Raw genomic sequence first — 17,386 nt, 5'->3', positions numbered from 1 at the left:
TTAGAAAAAAGGCTCAGAAGTGCATTTGCCACGCATTGTAAAAAATCATTAATATTACATTCCTTGCACACACATACACAACTGGTCTCCATTATAGGCTGCTGTTTTATGTAGGAGAAAAAGCAGAAAAAACACCAAGGCTGCTTTTATTAGCAGTTGCCAAATATTACCAGGAAAAACATCATACTTCAGAGACCTACCAGAACTTTTAAATGGTAAGAATATCTTTCCTTGCAAGAGAATCACAACAGGCTTCTGTATCAGCTCTTCTCCTTTCTCTGCTCCCTCCCTAGTATTTTGGCTCCATATAAATTTTAAGGCAAAAAAGGCAACTTAAAAGACTTTGATAAATGAACACTGAAATGTAAAAACCAAGATATTCAGAAGGGAAACACCACCTTGAAAACACTGCAGCACAAGCAGCTAAAATGTTTGAGTAGGAAGCTGTCTGCCTTCCTCAAACTCCAAAGTTCAAGATGGAGAGCAAACTTTTAACGCAAGTGTTAGTAAAACACAGAAGGTCTAAGAACTATCAGGAAGCTGCAATTAAATATTAAATATACTGCCATTCCCCTGAGGAGCTTGGTCTGAATAGAAGCACTCCTTGCAATCGTGCACAAGCAGGAAAGATTCCAGTCTTGAAGGGACTCCAATGTAAAAATGCAGTCACTCTTCTTCCAGACAGACTTCAGGTGCAAAATGTCAGTACTACACTGCAGTATTATGGCCAGCTTGCAGCAAGGGCAACATTCCTATGGAAAGCACTGAGGGAAGAACTCTTAAAAGACCCTCAATTACAAGAGCAAAGCCCTTAACCAATTCAAGATAAAGCTCACATAGGGATTTTTTGTATTCAAAACCTGCTTTCTGCTGTGCCTGTCCTTTTAACTGTTCAGACATCGGTCTGACCATCAGCGCTTGCTGCACCAACAGTAGCAGAATTGCTAACAATGGTCCATACAAAGCCTGAAAAGGGCCACAAACTGCTGAAAATGGGTGCCCTAGAGTATCCTAGGGAGGAAGACAGCTTTCTTGCTTTTGCACAAGACACACAGATTTAGCTGCTAGCAGGTGCCATGCCATGACAAAGGTGAGCTTTCAGAGAGCAAGCAACTGCCTGGTCTCCCAGAAGTAACCAGACTGGCTCAAGAGAAGAGGGAAAACTGCTCAGTGCATACAGAAGTCTGCACAGCTCGGTAACAGGCTGAGCTCCGCAACAATTCCAGACACACCACCATTTGACTGAAAATGAATAAACTGAGGTGATATTCAGAAACTTCCACTTTTACTCAGCTGGAGCATGACTGTAGTGAGTCAGGTAACCTTCCAGGCTGCCTCCACCACCATCTGCACTTGGCTGATAGCTCCGACTGGATGGTTCAAGAGAAACTGACTGACTGAAGGAACAGCTGGACAACCACACAGCTAGGCATCATCCACGTCCTTAAACATAAACCATATCTTCAGCTCCTATTCTCAGCCCAGGAGTCTGCTGGATTTAAGACTTGCAATTTTCTTATCACAATTGTGTTTTGTTTAAATTAGTTAACTAACTTACACTTAGACACACTTGTAGACTAAGCTGATGAATCTTCTAGCAGTACTGTGGGAAGGTCTGAACCAGGTGGATCTAGAGAGGAGAAAATCTATTCTGGCAAGAAATTAATCTGCCATGTAGAAATAGCAAAAAAGGGAAAGGAAAGGAAAATGAAATTAGTCTTACAGAGCCCTCTTCCAGTGGGGCAATAAAACCTTAACACACAGTTGGCTACTTGCAGAGACATGAGAGCTCCGTGGTACGTAAAATACTACACAGTATTCCAAAGCTAGGTTTTTAAACTATAAAACAAAGCTTACAGAAGCAAAAATTAACTCTCCTTCCTCAAAACAAACCATTTATCTCATGCTTTAAGAAAGCATAGCAGGCCATATAGCTACTAGTCTGATGCCAAGGTTTGTGTAAGAAGCTCAGTACATTCCCCTTGTTTGAATAGCAAAAAACACAACACGTTAATTCATTCCCTTACAAAAGGGACAGGCCGACCCTATTTGGCCTTCGCACCAAAATCACCAGGACACCTCATTTCCAGAGCTGCTATTTTTGTGCAATTATTTTTTTCCAGTTTGGTCTTCCCACAAAGCAATGACTTTAGTACCATGCAACATATAGAGCACAATAAAACAAGCCTGGATTTAACATCCCATTGTCCTTCCCTACTTCAAATGCCATGTACTAAATCTGCACATTTTTGTTGTTACTTCATAAACAGCACTTTTATCTGAAGGTCAAGAGAAAAACAGCATTTCAAGTTATACATGAAAAAACACATTGGGAGCTGCTTTGTGTGCGATTCCCTAGCACGCAACAACATTTGCGCTCAAGGTGAACAAGCTAAAAAAACGCCCATGGTGTTGGTCAGAAACTGGTCACAACACACCTGGGATCACCAAGTCAGACTGTGCGTATACATCTGCCCATCCTGAGTGGCTGAGCTCTCAAGAGTACTCAGCAGGCTGGTATTTCTGGTTTTCAATGAGGAAAAAAAAACTAGTAGCTCAAAGGGCACCACACAGACAATACAGCACTAGGGCTCTTTCCCATGTTCTTAATGCTCTATTTCCGTTTTTTTTTCCCCCCTAAGGTTTTATCAGGATTAACAAGTGGTTGCTGTATTACACAAAATATGAAGCACGCAATCATGAAATATCCTTTAGATACAACTCAGCCTCTCATTTCCCACAAGAGTTTAGGCACAGCTTTACCCAGAGCTGCTCCTGGATAAGCAGCAGCCCACAGCCTTTCAGAAATAAACAGAAAACTCTAAAATAAGAAGCACAACTAGTTTCTTGTCCAGAAGGAAGTCTGCGTCTCTAACCTCTTTTTCTTAGCTAGGCAAACTCTCCCCAGAGTAGCATTATCTTAAAAGAAAGTTTCCCCCTTTCAGCTTTTTCACTGAGACGCGCCATGCCTCTCACCTCCAGAAGCTGCCTTTGATCACACAGCAGGTCCAAGTCAACACAGAAACAGACTCTGATAAACTTGACCTCACGCTCTCCTCTTCAATAGCACGCGGAGGAATTTCATTAATCATTCCCCCTTATTTACAAAGTAACAGCGAACTCCTTCCAAAGCATTCGCAGGAGAACCAGCGCAAGCAGGGCAGCCAGCCCGACCCTTCCCCAGTACCTCTGACTGGATTGCCAGGGCCCGAAGGAGGCCTCTCGGGGCTTTGTCACCCATGCACCGCCCCGTTTGTCACTCAGAAATTAACAACTCCCCTCCTTGGCCGTCTGGAGCACGCTGTCTGAACAAGAACAAACAGCCCGCTAAACTTTTAGATGTAGGTCAAATGCCAGAGATGATCCCGAAGTTTCGCGATTAATGTTCCACCATTTCCCAGAAGACGCGCGGGGAATTCAAAACCAGCGACAGCCCACCTCGTAACACCACCGGGAGCAGTTTCAGGCAACGCCAACAAAACACCTTCTGGGATCTGGAACCCCTCACTTGCAGTAAATGTTCCATGACTCAATTTCTGCCAGCAGGGTTTGGGTTCGGCCTAGCTAGATTTCTCTCCTCCAGAACCAGCAGCTGAGACAGAGGCCTACACATGCAGATAAAACTTAGTTTGTTGGCGATGCGATGTGCATTTAGGAATCCTGCCCATGAGAGGCTCCTGTTGTATGGCCTGATGACACTGAACACACACCACTGGGGTAAGCAATGCTGACTGAGTGTGCTGAGGCATGTTTTGTGGTGTAACAACAGAGCGAGGTGACAGCTATTGAGGAGGCCGATGGTTAAGGTGAGTGGTTTTCCTCCGCTGCCTATTCAAATATCCAAAGGCCAATATATGCATTAGGAAGTCAATGGAAAATTTGAGGCTTCTCAGATAAGCAATTCAGAGATTTTACTGACCTTCTACAGAAAAAAGGAAAACTAAGACCAAGGTGTGGCCTTAGAAACCAGCCTGTTTTATGCAATCCTTCCCCTTCAGTCCTCTTGTGATAAGTCTTATTACTCACCTGCCTAACGAGGACAGACTGATGCTGCATTCACCCAAGGTGCTACAAGGTCCAAGTAGCAAAGTTTTTTGTACCTTTCAATAAAGAAAAGGTTATGGAGATGTGCCCTGCCTATAAACCCTGTATTAAGTGAATACAGGCAGCACGAAGGAAGTCTTTGAATACACATCAAACAATTGCTTTCCAAGAAGCTGTCTTCCAGCTTTTACTTCAATAAATGCCCTTCTCTATTTCTAAAACAGAAGAATTACTAAGGCAGTTTTTCCTCTACAACCATTCATTTATAAACAGTTATACTTCTTATCTAGCACATCACTGAAATACAACTGATCTATTCAGTAGGTTTTATTGCCACTTAATTCAATGTTAAACCTCTCTACCCCCATCTCTTCCCCTTCCCCATCAGATGGCCTTTCTATATCAATTCAGAGTGCTACTCAGAGTTCACTTAGAGTTAAAAGGAATTTAAGACTCCAAGAAGACACTTTATTTCAAGATACTTGCACTACAAGATGCTCCCGAGTAAGCAGAAAATTTGATTCTTTCCTCTGCAAAGAAGCATCCGTTTCTTGAAAACACCACACATTACAATACTTCTCCTCCAGCTACACCCAGTCACGTTCAGTTGGCCCTTTACACATTTAGCATGCACATTCTTGCTCTTCTCACCCTCCGCAGTAGACTAAACACAGCGGAACTGAGAAATGGCACTAAAAAGCACTGCAGCAAGTACAGCACAGTAGCAGGGAAAAGGGGACAATGACAAGGATCTTGGAGAAAAGGAGCCATTGTAACAAAGTGCAGGAGGTCAGGGCCATGGTCTCCTCATCCGTACTATTTTTCCTTATTACAAACAGTATCTCCTGATGAGGACAGACTTCTTACTCACGACATGGTATGCTCAAGTTATCCAAGAATACTTGATTCAGTGTTCCGCCTCTCCTACCAACATGTCTTCAACTCCTCGTTGAGAAACTGACTGAATGGACAAACTTCTAATGAATCCCCAAAGTTTCTAGAAAAGAATACTAGCAGCACCTCACACCACTGAAGTGCGAACCCAAAGCCTTTATTCACCTGGACAAAAACTAGAAGTACTGAGACAACGTCAAGGCAGTGTCTTATCAGCTGCACAGAGGCTATACCTGCATGGAGCCAAAGCATCCAGATTGTTTTGCAATTCATTTTCCAGGAAGAGACTGCACTCTGACATTGACTGCAAAGCCTTCATGTCATCAGTTTCACCCAAAAACTTGATGTTTTTGTTTACAACCGGGCTCATTATAAACTAGAACAAACCCTCTACACAGAAGGGACATGTTTGAAGTCACCTTCAAGTTGTGCAGTCCTTCTCCCATCTACTCTTGCATCCACCAACACACTTCCTTCCATCCTTGAATCCTTTTCTGTGTTTCTCTTAATCCAAATTCTTCAGTGGACAGAAGACATCACGGTTACTTTGATCAGAGGCAGAGTTACATCCTGTCCTCATTTATTATAATCACAGTAAAGGCTTTGTCACCTGCTCCCACAATTCTAGACCTACCAGCAGCAACAACAGAAGCCAAGAAAAGAAGAGTCAGGACAAAAATACTACTACAGAAGTTCTTAGGGAACGTGAATCCCCTGAAAATCACTTTTTCTTCTTAATGTACCTTGATTTCAGGATCCCTTACCCAATCAACTTACCCCTCTTGATCTACCACAAATCACAAAAACACAACTAATTTTACCAGAGAATGCAGTCACTTGCAGGAGTTTTAAATTCATAAGGAATAAATGCCTCATGATTACAGTGAACTTTGTGCTTCGCCACAGCACTGGACCAGCATTTTCATTAGCAAGAACTGAGGTATTTGTTTAATTTACTTGCCTAAGCTCTTTTGTTAAGTGATCAAACAACTTTTCCAAACAGCAGCTCTAGCCTGCCGTTCACATGTTCATACTATTTCTGAAGCACAAGGCTAGAAGCGTGACAGGGATCAGTTTGGTACAACTCCAGCACTCCTGCCAGCTTCGCTGGGTAAGCATCAAGCCAAAGTTTTGTAACCTAGTACTCCCACATGAAATACATGTCAACATGTATTAAATGTGCATGATTTTTTTAGAAATACAAGTGGACCCCAGCAACAGAATGACTGCAGGCATGATTATCCTCTCCTACACCAGAATACTTCAGGAAACAATGCAAAGGGGGGCTCCTACAATGCTACACTAAATTTAAGTCCTTGATTATCACGGGTTCCTCCTTAAAAGGCCTCCACCACAATCATTATTGCTCTATCTGTCCTAAGCAGAAAGAAATTTGCACTACACTTGAAGAATGCTATCAGAGTTGGCAGAGGCTCTTAACAGAAGAAATGCAAGTTTGCTTTTTGCTTTCCCACTCCTGTCTGGTCTGCAATTCTTCATAAACCATAAAAAAAGTTACAGATCTGCTGTCAGATCTGAGATCACCCTTAATTCTCTCATCAGAAACTAATTTTTCTTTTGTGAAAACTACCACGCACTGGGGGATGGAATGCAAACTTGCAATTCATTTTGATAGCTTTTGAAATCAGATCCTGACAGACCTCTTCTGCACGCCTGCTCCCCGAGCAAGCAGTCTTAGTTCTGATTTCTCATGACGTTACTCCACAAAAAGCATGGCCCACAACAGTAACATTGAAAAAATATCTTAAGAAAATCTCAAGTCTTGGCATAAGGGAAGTTCTGTGCACGGCTGCAAGCAGCAGCACTTTTAAGGTATGTCTACCAAATTAGTTCTAAATATTCTGATGGAAGCATCAAACAGCTATCTCCTTAAAACACAGACACAAAGTTGCATCATTTTTGTTTCAAATACAATTTTCATAACAATGCTTTTTACTACAAATCCACTGCAAAGGTGAATAGGCTGTTTTCTTTCCTTCAGAAAAGTTCTGAAGTTCTCAGCTAAGATGAACTATTTTGCCCTACGTAACATTTATTTGGACTTTTCTGGTATACTCTGCTACAAGTCTCGACCAAATTTGTTCCTCATTTTTAAGAGCTGTTTCTGACACACCACAAAAAATGACAGAGTTTAAAATGGTCAGCAATCTTACAGAAAGTTAACTATTCTGTTTGGTTTTTCCTCATGAAGGCAGTCCGGAGTTTTTCCTATCTACTGATCTTGATCCAGAAGTCACGAAACGCAGAAGAAAGCGAGGTCAGAAATTAGTCTTAAAGATACTCATCAAGATTTCCTTTTGTATCATCTAAAGCAGATGCTTTTATTTGCTAACTAAAGTTTACAGCAACATACAGAAAGTGAAACTGAGCTATGTGCTCATATGTCAACAGAATAAGCTGTTACATTGTCAAAGGTAAGTCAGAGTACCGCTTGCCAAGCACAGGCAGCATTAATAACCACACAACACAGGAGCCCTCCAAACACTGCCAAGAAAACTCTTCTGAGATGGTGATCTTAGAAGGCAAGAAGGGTTTTAACAGTTAGTTGTGAAATACCACACAACTTTAATGGCAATTTGCAGGCCTGTGAGCAGAATAATCCACTCCTTGTCTTTTATACAGCATGTCTAGCTTATTATCAGTGAAATTCCCTGCACAAAATTCCATACAAGTTTTAACACCTGAGAGATTTAGAAATCTAAAGAAAGGAATGTCAGTGGAAGAGAATTACTCTTAAAGTTGTGCTTTGTGTAAGCTTCCACTCGTAATATAGGTAACCACTGAAAGTTTCTCTGAATTAACATTTCAAAAGTCATAGCTAATATAGTAAAGATTATCCTAACAGTTGTTTTTGTAACAAGTAACGTGGAAAGATCAAAAATACTAGCATTGTATGCCTCTCCTCTAAGGACCTAAGACAACACACAAGAACTTCCTGAAAGTTCCAACGATCTTTTTTTACTTTTTTTTTTTTTTTGCACTGCATCAACTACTCCCCAAAGTACTGGAGCAGAAACAGTGAGAGCAACTTAATTGCCACCTATTTCAGGTCACAACCTTAAACAGCACCTGTACTAGGCGACCTAGTCTTTCAGAAAGTACACCAGACCTCAGAACAACACCTACTGATCTCAGCATCAACTTTCCGTGAGAAATAACTTCAGACCTAACTCCCAGAAGTGCCCACAGAACTTGAGGTGCTCAGAGTAATATCACAAAACAAAAACAAAGTAGGAAGAGATATCCAACTCTTTAGGTTTCAATGAACCCTAGGAAGTAGACAGAAGTCAAATTTGCCGTTTTCCTGACAAAATACTATGCTGGCTCTACAAGAAGTTGACATAATCCCATTGTATTTTGAAGGCAGGTGATGCACAACATGCTTACAGCAAGAGCCACATGAGTGAACTTACCAGTTCAAAACCTAAAGAGATCTTTCTTTTCATATACAATGCTGTCAGGGACAGCAAGCACAGTACGTGCTTACACATTAGCTGGTCTTTTATATGATCTTAGAGTCATTTATTTCAATACCTTAAAATGCTTTAGGAAAAGCCCCATAGATATTCATCTGCATTTTAGATAACGAAATGCCTAAAAAAATCTTACCTCAAGTGACCATATATAGGTTAGATATAGAAGAGTGAGCCCAATCCAAATTTGTCTTTGAACGCTGTCTATCCCCCATGCAGAAAAACTGAAGTACTTTATAGCTATTTTAGAGCTCTGAGTAAGAAAACACTTGAACACTATGCATGATGTAAATGACAATACCCTTTTGAAGTTTTCTGCTTATCACTTCTCATCTATACTACTTTACCTATCCTAAATTCAACTCTAACGCCTTGTCCTAAGCCTTTCCCATCACAAGCATCTCCTCTGCTCTCACACTACAGCCTGACAAATCTAAGTGCCAATATTAGATGCAGTTGGTGATGTTTTTCAGTGTGTCACACTCAGAAAACTACCTTATTTTGATTGAATTTCAATTTAGAAAAGGAACAATTAATACATCCAACACTAAGCTCACTGCATAGCACTTCCTACAAGAGAAAAAAAAAGCAGTTGTTTGTATCTTTGAGCTATCTTTTTCATTTTCCTCACAGTAACTGTGAGTAACTGGTAATTCTTGAGGTATGGATAGTCCCAATGCAACTGAATCCCAGACCCTTTTACAATAATAGTCTGAAGTTGAAAATAACTCAGTTTTTCGTAATCAAACCACTCATAGCCAGTGGAATCTTACCTACAGCCATCTAACAGAAATAAAAACGGTATCCAATTACCTAACTGAAAGTTTGTTTCTTGAGCTATACTATTATTAAAACACACAAATCAGTTCTGCTTCTATGAAGAAAACACACAGTACACCCACGTAAGTGCAAGAAACAAAGGATTCATTCAGATGATAGCTAACGAAGCTTTGGGAAGCATCTAACAGAAGACAGGCCTCCTGCCCTTTCCAGCAGGTACCAGTCTATTTTTGCCTGTCTTGTCTATTTCTTGTCAGTTCTAGGGGCCCACCATGTTTTCTTCACATACACCCAATTCCAGAATTCCAATTCAATTCATTGAGCGTGCGCTAAGCAAATGAGCAAGGTAATTCCCTGCTCATTCCCACTTTATTTAAAAAAAAAAAAAGCGTCCCATTCTTCTTCCTATGAAAGTAGCTACCCACAAGAACTGTTTGCTTCTTCCAATGGATCCTATTGCCCCTGTTCACGTTACTAGCCCAGGGCTGCAAGGAGACAGGACAGATGCTCTCGCAGTGACGCTCACGCTTCTGTTCCTCAGGAAATCCACCTTCAAGAGTTCCACTGAAAAGAGAACGAACAGAAAGAAGCAGGCCAAGGACTGCCTTACTTGAACTACCAAGCAACACTGGACTACCAGGCCTTCAGCTGGGCAGCCAAACCTAAGCAAAGGAGAACAACTTTCCCTGCCTACCAGTTCCAGCCCTGTTAACTTTTTAAGAACAACATGCTCAAGACAGCGATCCCGTATGTTCGGTAGGGAAGTTCACACATTCAAAACAGAAGCTTTTTTCCCCAGACTATATTTTCACAGCAGACTTCTTTTCACAGCATTACTGCTGTCTGCATAGCTGAGACATTCAGCTTTACCAATCAGCATGACAGGCGAGTTTTAACCACTGAATGTGAGTTAGGAAGTTTATCCTAGTATGCTGGAAGACCTTCTCCCCTATTAAAATTACCAGATTCTAAGACTAGAAAAAAAACTAATACATATTTGTGGAATTACACAGCTTATCAGAACATAAAATACTTTATGTACGTCTCTAGCAATTACGGTTGGAAGTTAATAACAGAATATCAGGATGAATGGTCCCAGTCACTGTATCTAATCTGAGCCCACGTTATGTTCACCACCTTCCCCAAGCCACGACTGAACAGCAGGTACTAAGAGCCACGTGGACAAGCAAAGAAACTATGACAAATGCTCTAGTCTTTACTGCTATAGTCTCTCCTAAACACTAAATCAGCGGGGGGGGGGGGGGGGGGGGGGGGGGGGAGGGGGGAATATATGGAGGCAAAGAGTGCAAAACAGAATTAAAAACTATTCTGCTATTATAATGCAATGAATAAGGCTTGAAAGGGAAAAAAAAAAACCTGCTAATTCTGCCCTGTAACATCTAGCAGATCCCAAACTACCAGTAGGATCGCTCCATACAAGGCACTATATTCATGTCCACACGTGGGTATATACATACCCTACACTGTCTATACAAAGAAATATTTATATGCACCCCACATACCTTACACAATCATTTCAAGAACAATACAAGTCCCCAGGAACTTTCTATTGCTGGCACATCCCAAAACCAGCTTTTCACATGTTTTTTCATTGCTCCTGATGAGACAGCAATAGCATGATTTTTCTTTCTGGTGTTAAGAGTCTCGACTGACCATTTCAGAGCAGCCAAGAATTGAATTAGCATGAGTCACCACCCTTAGGTGGTACAATTCCATTTTCGTATGTTTTGTAAATAGGAAAAAGGTAGTTTCTAAATCCATTCAAAAAAAGTTGCTTCCTTGAGAAGCCCCAAATAGTTTGGGATTAAAATATGCTCTGAAATTCAAATTAAAGCACAACATTATTTTGTGTATGATCATATTCTAAATATAGAAAAAAAGCACATCAGAAAACAACACGTAGCATGTCTAGCATTCACCGCACGGAGTTTCTTGTAGTGTTTAATGAAAATCTCAGCCTAGCATTCTTCTCAAGCCTCAGTACACAACCCGCCTCACTGCCAAACTACATCCAAATCTTAGCTCTGCCGAAATCCCAGGTACCCAAATGTGCATGCTTACTTCTTTGAAATTAGGGAACTGATGAAGTAAGGCTTTACTCTACTAACCATGCATCTTCTATACTGAAGAAAACATGAAATCACTTTGTGAAGAAAACATGCTAGAAAACAGGGTATCAACAGATTACAGCAGGGAAAAGCCAAGGTTTGAATTTATCCCCAGATGTCTAGCAATCTTTACTATATCACTTAAGGAAAGCCAGTCAATTTCTCTGTGCTCCATCCCACGCAGGAAGTTTACAGTAAAGTGGAACCCAGAACTGCTCAGTAGGGTATGCCTGGAAATGCAGAGTTGAATTAGCAGCAGTACATCCAGTTGCAGACAGAAACTGCCCTTACCCTTGACCTAATACTTACTGTTGACTCCCACATCCTCAGCTACGCCAGAACCTCTCATTCTCAGGTATGTGAATCCCAGTATCAGAAAGAACAAGCATGCAGCAGTTAAGAGGAACATGGACAGGTAATGTGCACTGAAGCCTCCAGTGGTGGATACCTCCTCTCTTTTGAACTGCTGGAGAAGCTCCTCCTCGGGCTCTGAGAGATTCTTCTTGTAGGTGTTTTTCAGGTAGGTATGATTCGAACCCGTATGATTGGAGTGGTTGAGTCTAAGGGAGGAGATGATTCCACCCGGGGGGAGGCTGTTAGTTGCTGAATAGATCCTGGATTCAGCGTTATAGCTACCAGCAGCACCACCGAGAACGTGATTGTTGGTCGTTTTCCTAATGGTGCCTGAAGGGTCGGCGATTTTACCGCTGTCCGCGTCTGCGAGCGGCGGTGGCAGCAACAACGCCGTAGGGGATTTCTTAGAGAGGCCGAGGCGGTATCGAGGGCCGGGAGGACTCGAGTCCAGATTCTCACATCCTCCTCCTCCTCCTCCTCCTCCCCCCACGGCTGCCGCCGCCGCCTCCTCATGGTTCCTGCCCCTGTCTAGACTCCCGGCAGCAGCCGCCGCCTCCGCCGCCGCCCTGTCATTCGTTACGACTACACCGGCACCGCAGCCTCCGCCAGCCCTCTCTTGGCCCGTCTCCATCACGCCAGCGCCGGCTGCGGCACATTTGCTCGCTATGAATGGAGCAGGAGACTTGCCGAGGCTCCGTCTGGGCCGGCGAGCCGCAGGCTCCTCCTTGGGTACCTGCTGCTTGGCCCTCGCCTCCTCCTCCTCCTCCGAGTCGGAGTACTTGTCCCTGCCGCCGTAGGCCAGCAGCCGGTTGCCGTTCACGGTCCGGTTCTTCCAGCGCTGCTGCTGCTGCTGCTGCTCGCCCTCCTCCTCCTCCTCCTCCTCCTCCTCGTCCTCCTCCTCCTCCTGGCCGCCGTCCCCGGGCTCCCTCACGCCCTGAGGAGCCGCCGCCGCTCTGCGGGCCGCCGCCGCCCCCCACCAGGCGCTGCCCTTCCTCCGCGCCGCCTCCTCGGGGGGGGGGGCGCCGGGCCTGGGGCCGCGGCCGAGGGGCGCAGCCCGCTCCCTCCTGCCGCCCGCCTGGCCCCGGGGGCCGGCCTCGGCGTCCGACTCGTCCGAGCTGAAGCCCAGCAGCACCTTGCCGCCCCCGGCCCCGCCACCGGCCCCGGCCCCGGCAGGGGGAGCCGCGCGGCTCCGCCCGCCCGCGGGCAGGTAGGGGCGCTCGGCCAGCCGCGCCGCCGCTCCGGCCCCCGCCGCCTTGTTGCTGCCGTTCCGCGGCTTGCCGGCCCGCTCCTCCTCGCGCAGCTTCTTCAGCTTCTTCAGGTAGACGGGCCGCGTGCTCTCGGTGACCAGCCCCGGCGAGAGGCCGAAGCGCCGCAGCTCCGAGAAGAGCTCCTCGTCCGTCAGCTGCGCGGCCGCCGCCATTTTGCGCTCCCCCGCCGCCGCCGCCGCCGTTTCCTACCCACGCGCCGCGCTCCCCGCCGGAACTGACGCGTGCGCACTCGGCCGCGGCCTGGGCCCGCCCGGCGGCACCAGGCGCCGCCCGGCCCCGCCGGGGAGGCAGGGAGGGAGGAGGGAGCGCGGCGGGGACGCCCCCGCGCGGGGCGGTGGCCGGCCTCACGCCGCCGGCGGGTCCCCAGGGAGCCTGGGGGGGCACCCGAGGGACCCCAAGGGGTACTCTCAGCCCCGACATCTCACCCGTGTGCCGGTTGCAGCCTCGCCGCGCTGAATAAACCCCAAAAGCCCCCTGTGCACCTCACCCCAGGAGGCTGCCTCGTCCCCGCCATCCCGCTCCTCGCCCACCACTTGGTGAACTTTCCTCTTGCGGGAGGGCAGGACCGCAAGCGGGGGTCTGTGTCCTGCTGTGAGGAGGCAGATGATGTGCAACGAAATAAATGCTCTGGGAAACTCCTTCCTGACAACTGCCGAGCATCACCCTCATTAGGTTTCCAATTTAGGTTTACAATTTAGGTTTTACAATTATCTGGATGCGTGTGGCTCTTTGGGAAAATATACTCCTTCAAATACAGCAAAAGCTAACTATATGAATGCGTGTTTGTCAAAATGATTGTGCCAACACACATACGTCACACCGGCATTTCTCAGAGTATGAGGTGTGTGTAGTTCCCCTAGGCTGTCCCTTTGGCTGCAGGCCTTGTGCGGAGGCCTCAAAATCTCCTGACCTGTATGCCTCTGTCTCTCGATCCCAAACGGGAAAAGCTTGGGCTTGCCTACTGATAATCACATCAAAAAATGCAGCAACCTGACCAGAACTGGCCTTTTAACAATATGGGCGGAAATGGTCCAGAAACAGGATCCAACTGTAAGCACACTTGTACTTTTCTCCCTCACAGTCTGCTGCAGTGAGGGGAACGCATATGTGCGCTGCTAACATTAAAGCTGAAGTTGCTAACCTCAGTTATCCAGGAACATTTGCAGAGCTGGAGTTGAGGTAGCTGCATGCTAAACATCAAGCCAGTCTACAGAGCTACAAGAGTGGCTTGAAACTATCTTTCATAATGATGATGATGAATGGTGATGATTAACTGCTGCACCCCACCCGCCATCCGACCAACCACACCTGGAAACAGAGAACTGATCATCATGTTGTTCACCGAAACCTCCTTCAACATAACTTTTCTGAAGCTGAAGAATACAGAAGGGCCTCTGATACTGGGGTGCTCTGCATGGCATCACTGTGCTCAACTTCCTGCTTGTTTCGCCTACAGAGGAACAATTTCACATGCTACAGTGCTGTGCCCTTAGAGCAACACACAGAGCTCCACGTGTAAGGAAGATTACACTTGAAAGAACTCCATCACACGTTAAACCACTAACATAAATGCACCCGCCCTGACCCACCTTCCCATTGGTAAATAGCTAATTGATATTCCAAACGCCTCTGACATTCCACTCCTCTTGAGGGAGGAGCAACCCAAATCTTCCAGCAGCCACCTGAAATACACATTGGAATACGCACCCCAGGTTCAGTGCTTACCTCTAACTACATATGACACTGGCCACACCACCAGCAGTCGGTCCCAGATCTGATACCATTAAGACAAGCGCACTTCTGGCTAGTGCCCACTCTGGCACACTCCTTTCATTAGAAGAACATATGCTGCCCTAAAGGAAGTGAAGATCCCTTGATCTTACCCATACAACTCATACGTTCCATCTTTTTATTACAGCAAGGGCATTAATTAATTTATAAACCTGTTTACTTAGCAACAGGAGGGCAGTAAATACTACAAATTGCTAACAAATTAGTCACCTCCTGCAAAACTATAGCGTGCAGATAAACAAATCAGCTGACTGAAAAGTGTGTATATTCCAAGTCATGTTTTAAAATGTGTGCCAAAATATTTTGAAATGTTTCAAAAATATGTCTTCTGGTTGATATTGAAGTAAGGATGCTACCAATCCAAAATCTCTGCATTTATTTAATAGCATAGATTAGTATCAGTATTTCCAGGTAGTAGATTTTTCAGTAGATACTCTTTTAAAGGTAACGTGACAGCAGGGACTGTAGAGACTGTTCTTCATCGTGAAAAACTGGCTGTTGGTTTCCAAACAAGATATTTTGTATTTTCCCTGTTGTCCTTAAGGACTGGGGCTCTAAGGAAACTTCCAGTTGTTCCATCAGGTGAAATTGTGTTCTTCTGCAAGTCAACAACAATGCTTCTATCAACCTCACTGGGCCTGGGGTTTGAAGTAGTGTCTCAGTACCTCTTTTATCTTTCTCTCCCGATTTCACGTTTGTGTGATGTTTATGATTTTTCATAAATATTGAGAATCTCTCAGTGACAGTTTGCCTTTTAGGATTAGCATGTCTCATTGCAACTTGGTGTTTTGCTGATTTATCTTTTGCAGATACGCTTCCCTTTCCTGAGGGCATCCTATTAATGTTCAAAAGCCTTATGCCATCTCTTGCCTTTGGATTGCTGCTTGTTTGTTGCTAAGATGTGGGCACCCACAAGATGTCTAATGCTCATACTTCCCACTTGTTCCGGACTGTGTACGTATCACAACAGTGTGAGCGCAGCGTGCTAGATAACCTTCATCCCCGCAAAGCAGCCACGTGTCTCCGTATTGCAGGTCTTGCCCCAGTGTCCCACAGTAGTTCCACTCCCACAGACGGTGTGATAACCTGCTGTGACTGTGCATGTCCTGTCTCTAAAAGTAAACAACCTCAGTTCATAAGTCTGAGACTTCGTAAGACAACAGAATCCCCTCCCGCAGTTAATGGTTTGCCTTTTATATAACCGATATTGATACAGGGTAGAATAGCGTGTTCTCAGTTGGGAATTTATCTGTGATCAGGATGTGTAATTCCTGGCACACTTTATTATGGCTCTATTCCTGTACTCATTTTAATGGGACTGCTGGAGGCATTACTGCTGACTGTGTTTTGAACAAAATACCACCCTTTAGAATGGCTTTTAAAATTGTATTTATTTTTAGAAGGGGGATTTATTTACATTAAAATAATAATAAAAATAATAAAAATGAAGCCTTTCATTAAAATTTGCTTTGCAAGTTCAATACTTCTCTCAGGAACCAAAATGGCTAGGTATATTTATTTTACAACTTGAACCCAAACTGTCCAGCTCCCCAGCAACCGAGGTTAAAGAAGAATGCCAGATATTATAAGACCGGAGATTTCACAAAAGAATGACAACGAAGTTATAAGAAAAAAATAATAATATAGGAAAACCAAATCAAACCAAACCAAAACCAAAAAATACATGGGCTTTAGGAATAAAATAGAGAAAAAATGGTGGCTTACAGTTGATGATGGTCAATTATTATGGTAGTCAGTTTTTACCTTCTAGCCTCTTCTTTTGGGAAGCTACCAGAAACATTGTAGTTGTCACAGAGGCAGTTAAATGGTTGAGGGGTCCCCCCTGAGTTATTCACAAAAAAAAAGATATATCTCATATGGTATCAAAATGTCAGTCAGCTGCTGGTCCATAAAGCCTTCTTGCCCTGTTCGCAAAGTAGTTGTTGCTAGAAGAGTACTGTAAGAGACAGTTAAGGTGGGTCACAAATCAGTTGTGTCACTCATTTTCTAAATCATTGCTGCAGATTGCCTCCAGAGAATTTCATTTAAATTTGAAAAGGAAAAAGTGAGGCTGAGCTTGGCGGTCAGAGTATTTTTCAGATTGGTTACCTACTCTCAGCATACAGAAACTCTGGCTAGGTGTAACACACATTTGTGATCCAGAATCGGCGGAGTTATTTTTACACATACATGATGCCCTACTAGCACAATTGTGGCCAAAATTCCTGGCAATACACTCTTTGTGGTTTTGAGCATTTTTTTTTCCTTTTATTAGGTACCCTTTGCAATAGCTTGCTTTCAAGGACTGAGGAATGATAAAAGCTAGAGATGCACCCTTAACCTCAGGAGGATATTGGGAAGGGATCCCATCAGTCTGAAATCAACAGAACAATGAAAAGCAGAGAAGTTTCATTTCCTACACTCCTGTACCTTTCTTTCTTAAGGACAATAGCTGTCTGCACCGTGTAGGATGCAGACGTGTTGAACAGACATGAGGAGATTGTTGATGATGTCCTAAACAACCTTTGATATAGGCGTAGACATGGCACTTTAGCCTGGGACCTCGATAGTATTTGGCAGCAACACAAAGAGCAGTGTAGTCATAGCCGTAAAGAGCTCACTGTTTACAATT

General features: G+C 44.3%; 1 protein-coding gene across 2 annotated transcripts in view; it reads right to left on the bottom strand.

Annotated features, from left to right (window-relative positions):
- LEMD3 (LEM domain containing 3) overlaps positions 1-13,166 on the bottom strand; it is a 48,940-nt gene extending 35,774 nt beyond the window's left edge. For both annotated transcript variants that reach the window (XM_066992586.1, XM_066992589.1), the window contains exon 1: positions 11,651-13,166. In XM_066992586.1, coding sequence (XP_066848687.1) covers positions 11,651-13,115 — 1,465 coding nt within the window. In that variant the 5' untranslated portion in view covers positions 13,116-13,166. The remainder of the gene's footprint in view (positions 1-11,650) is intronic.
- Between the last annotated feature and the right edge of the window lie 4,220 nt (positions 13,167-17,386).

The sequence above is a fragment of the Anser cygnoides genome, chromosome 1 (assembly GCF_040182565.1).
Source record: "Anser cygnoides isolate HZ-2024a breed goose chromosome 1, Taihu_goose_T2T_genome, whole genome shotgun sequence".
Taxonomy (NCBI): domain Eukaryota; kingdom Metazoa; phylum Chordata; class Aves; order Anseriformes; family Anatidae; genus Anser; species Anser cygnoides.
Note: the sequence above shows the minus strand (reverse complement) of the source record. Positions and strands in the feature narration are given on the sequence as shown.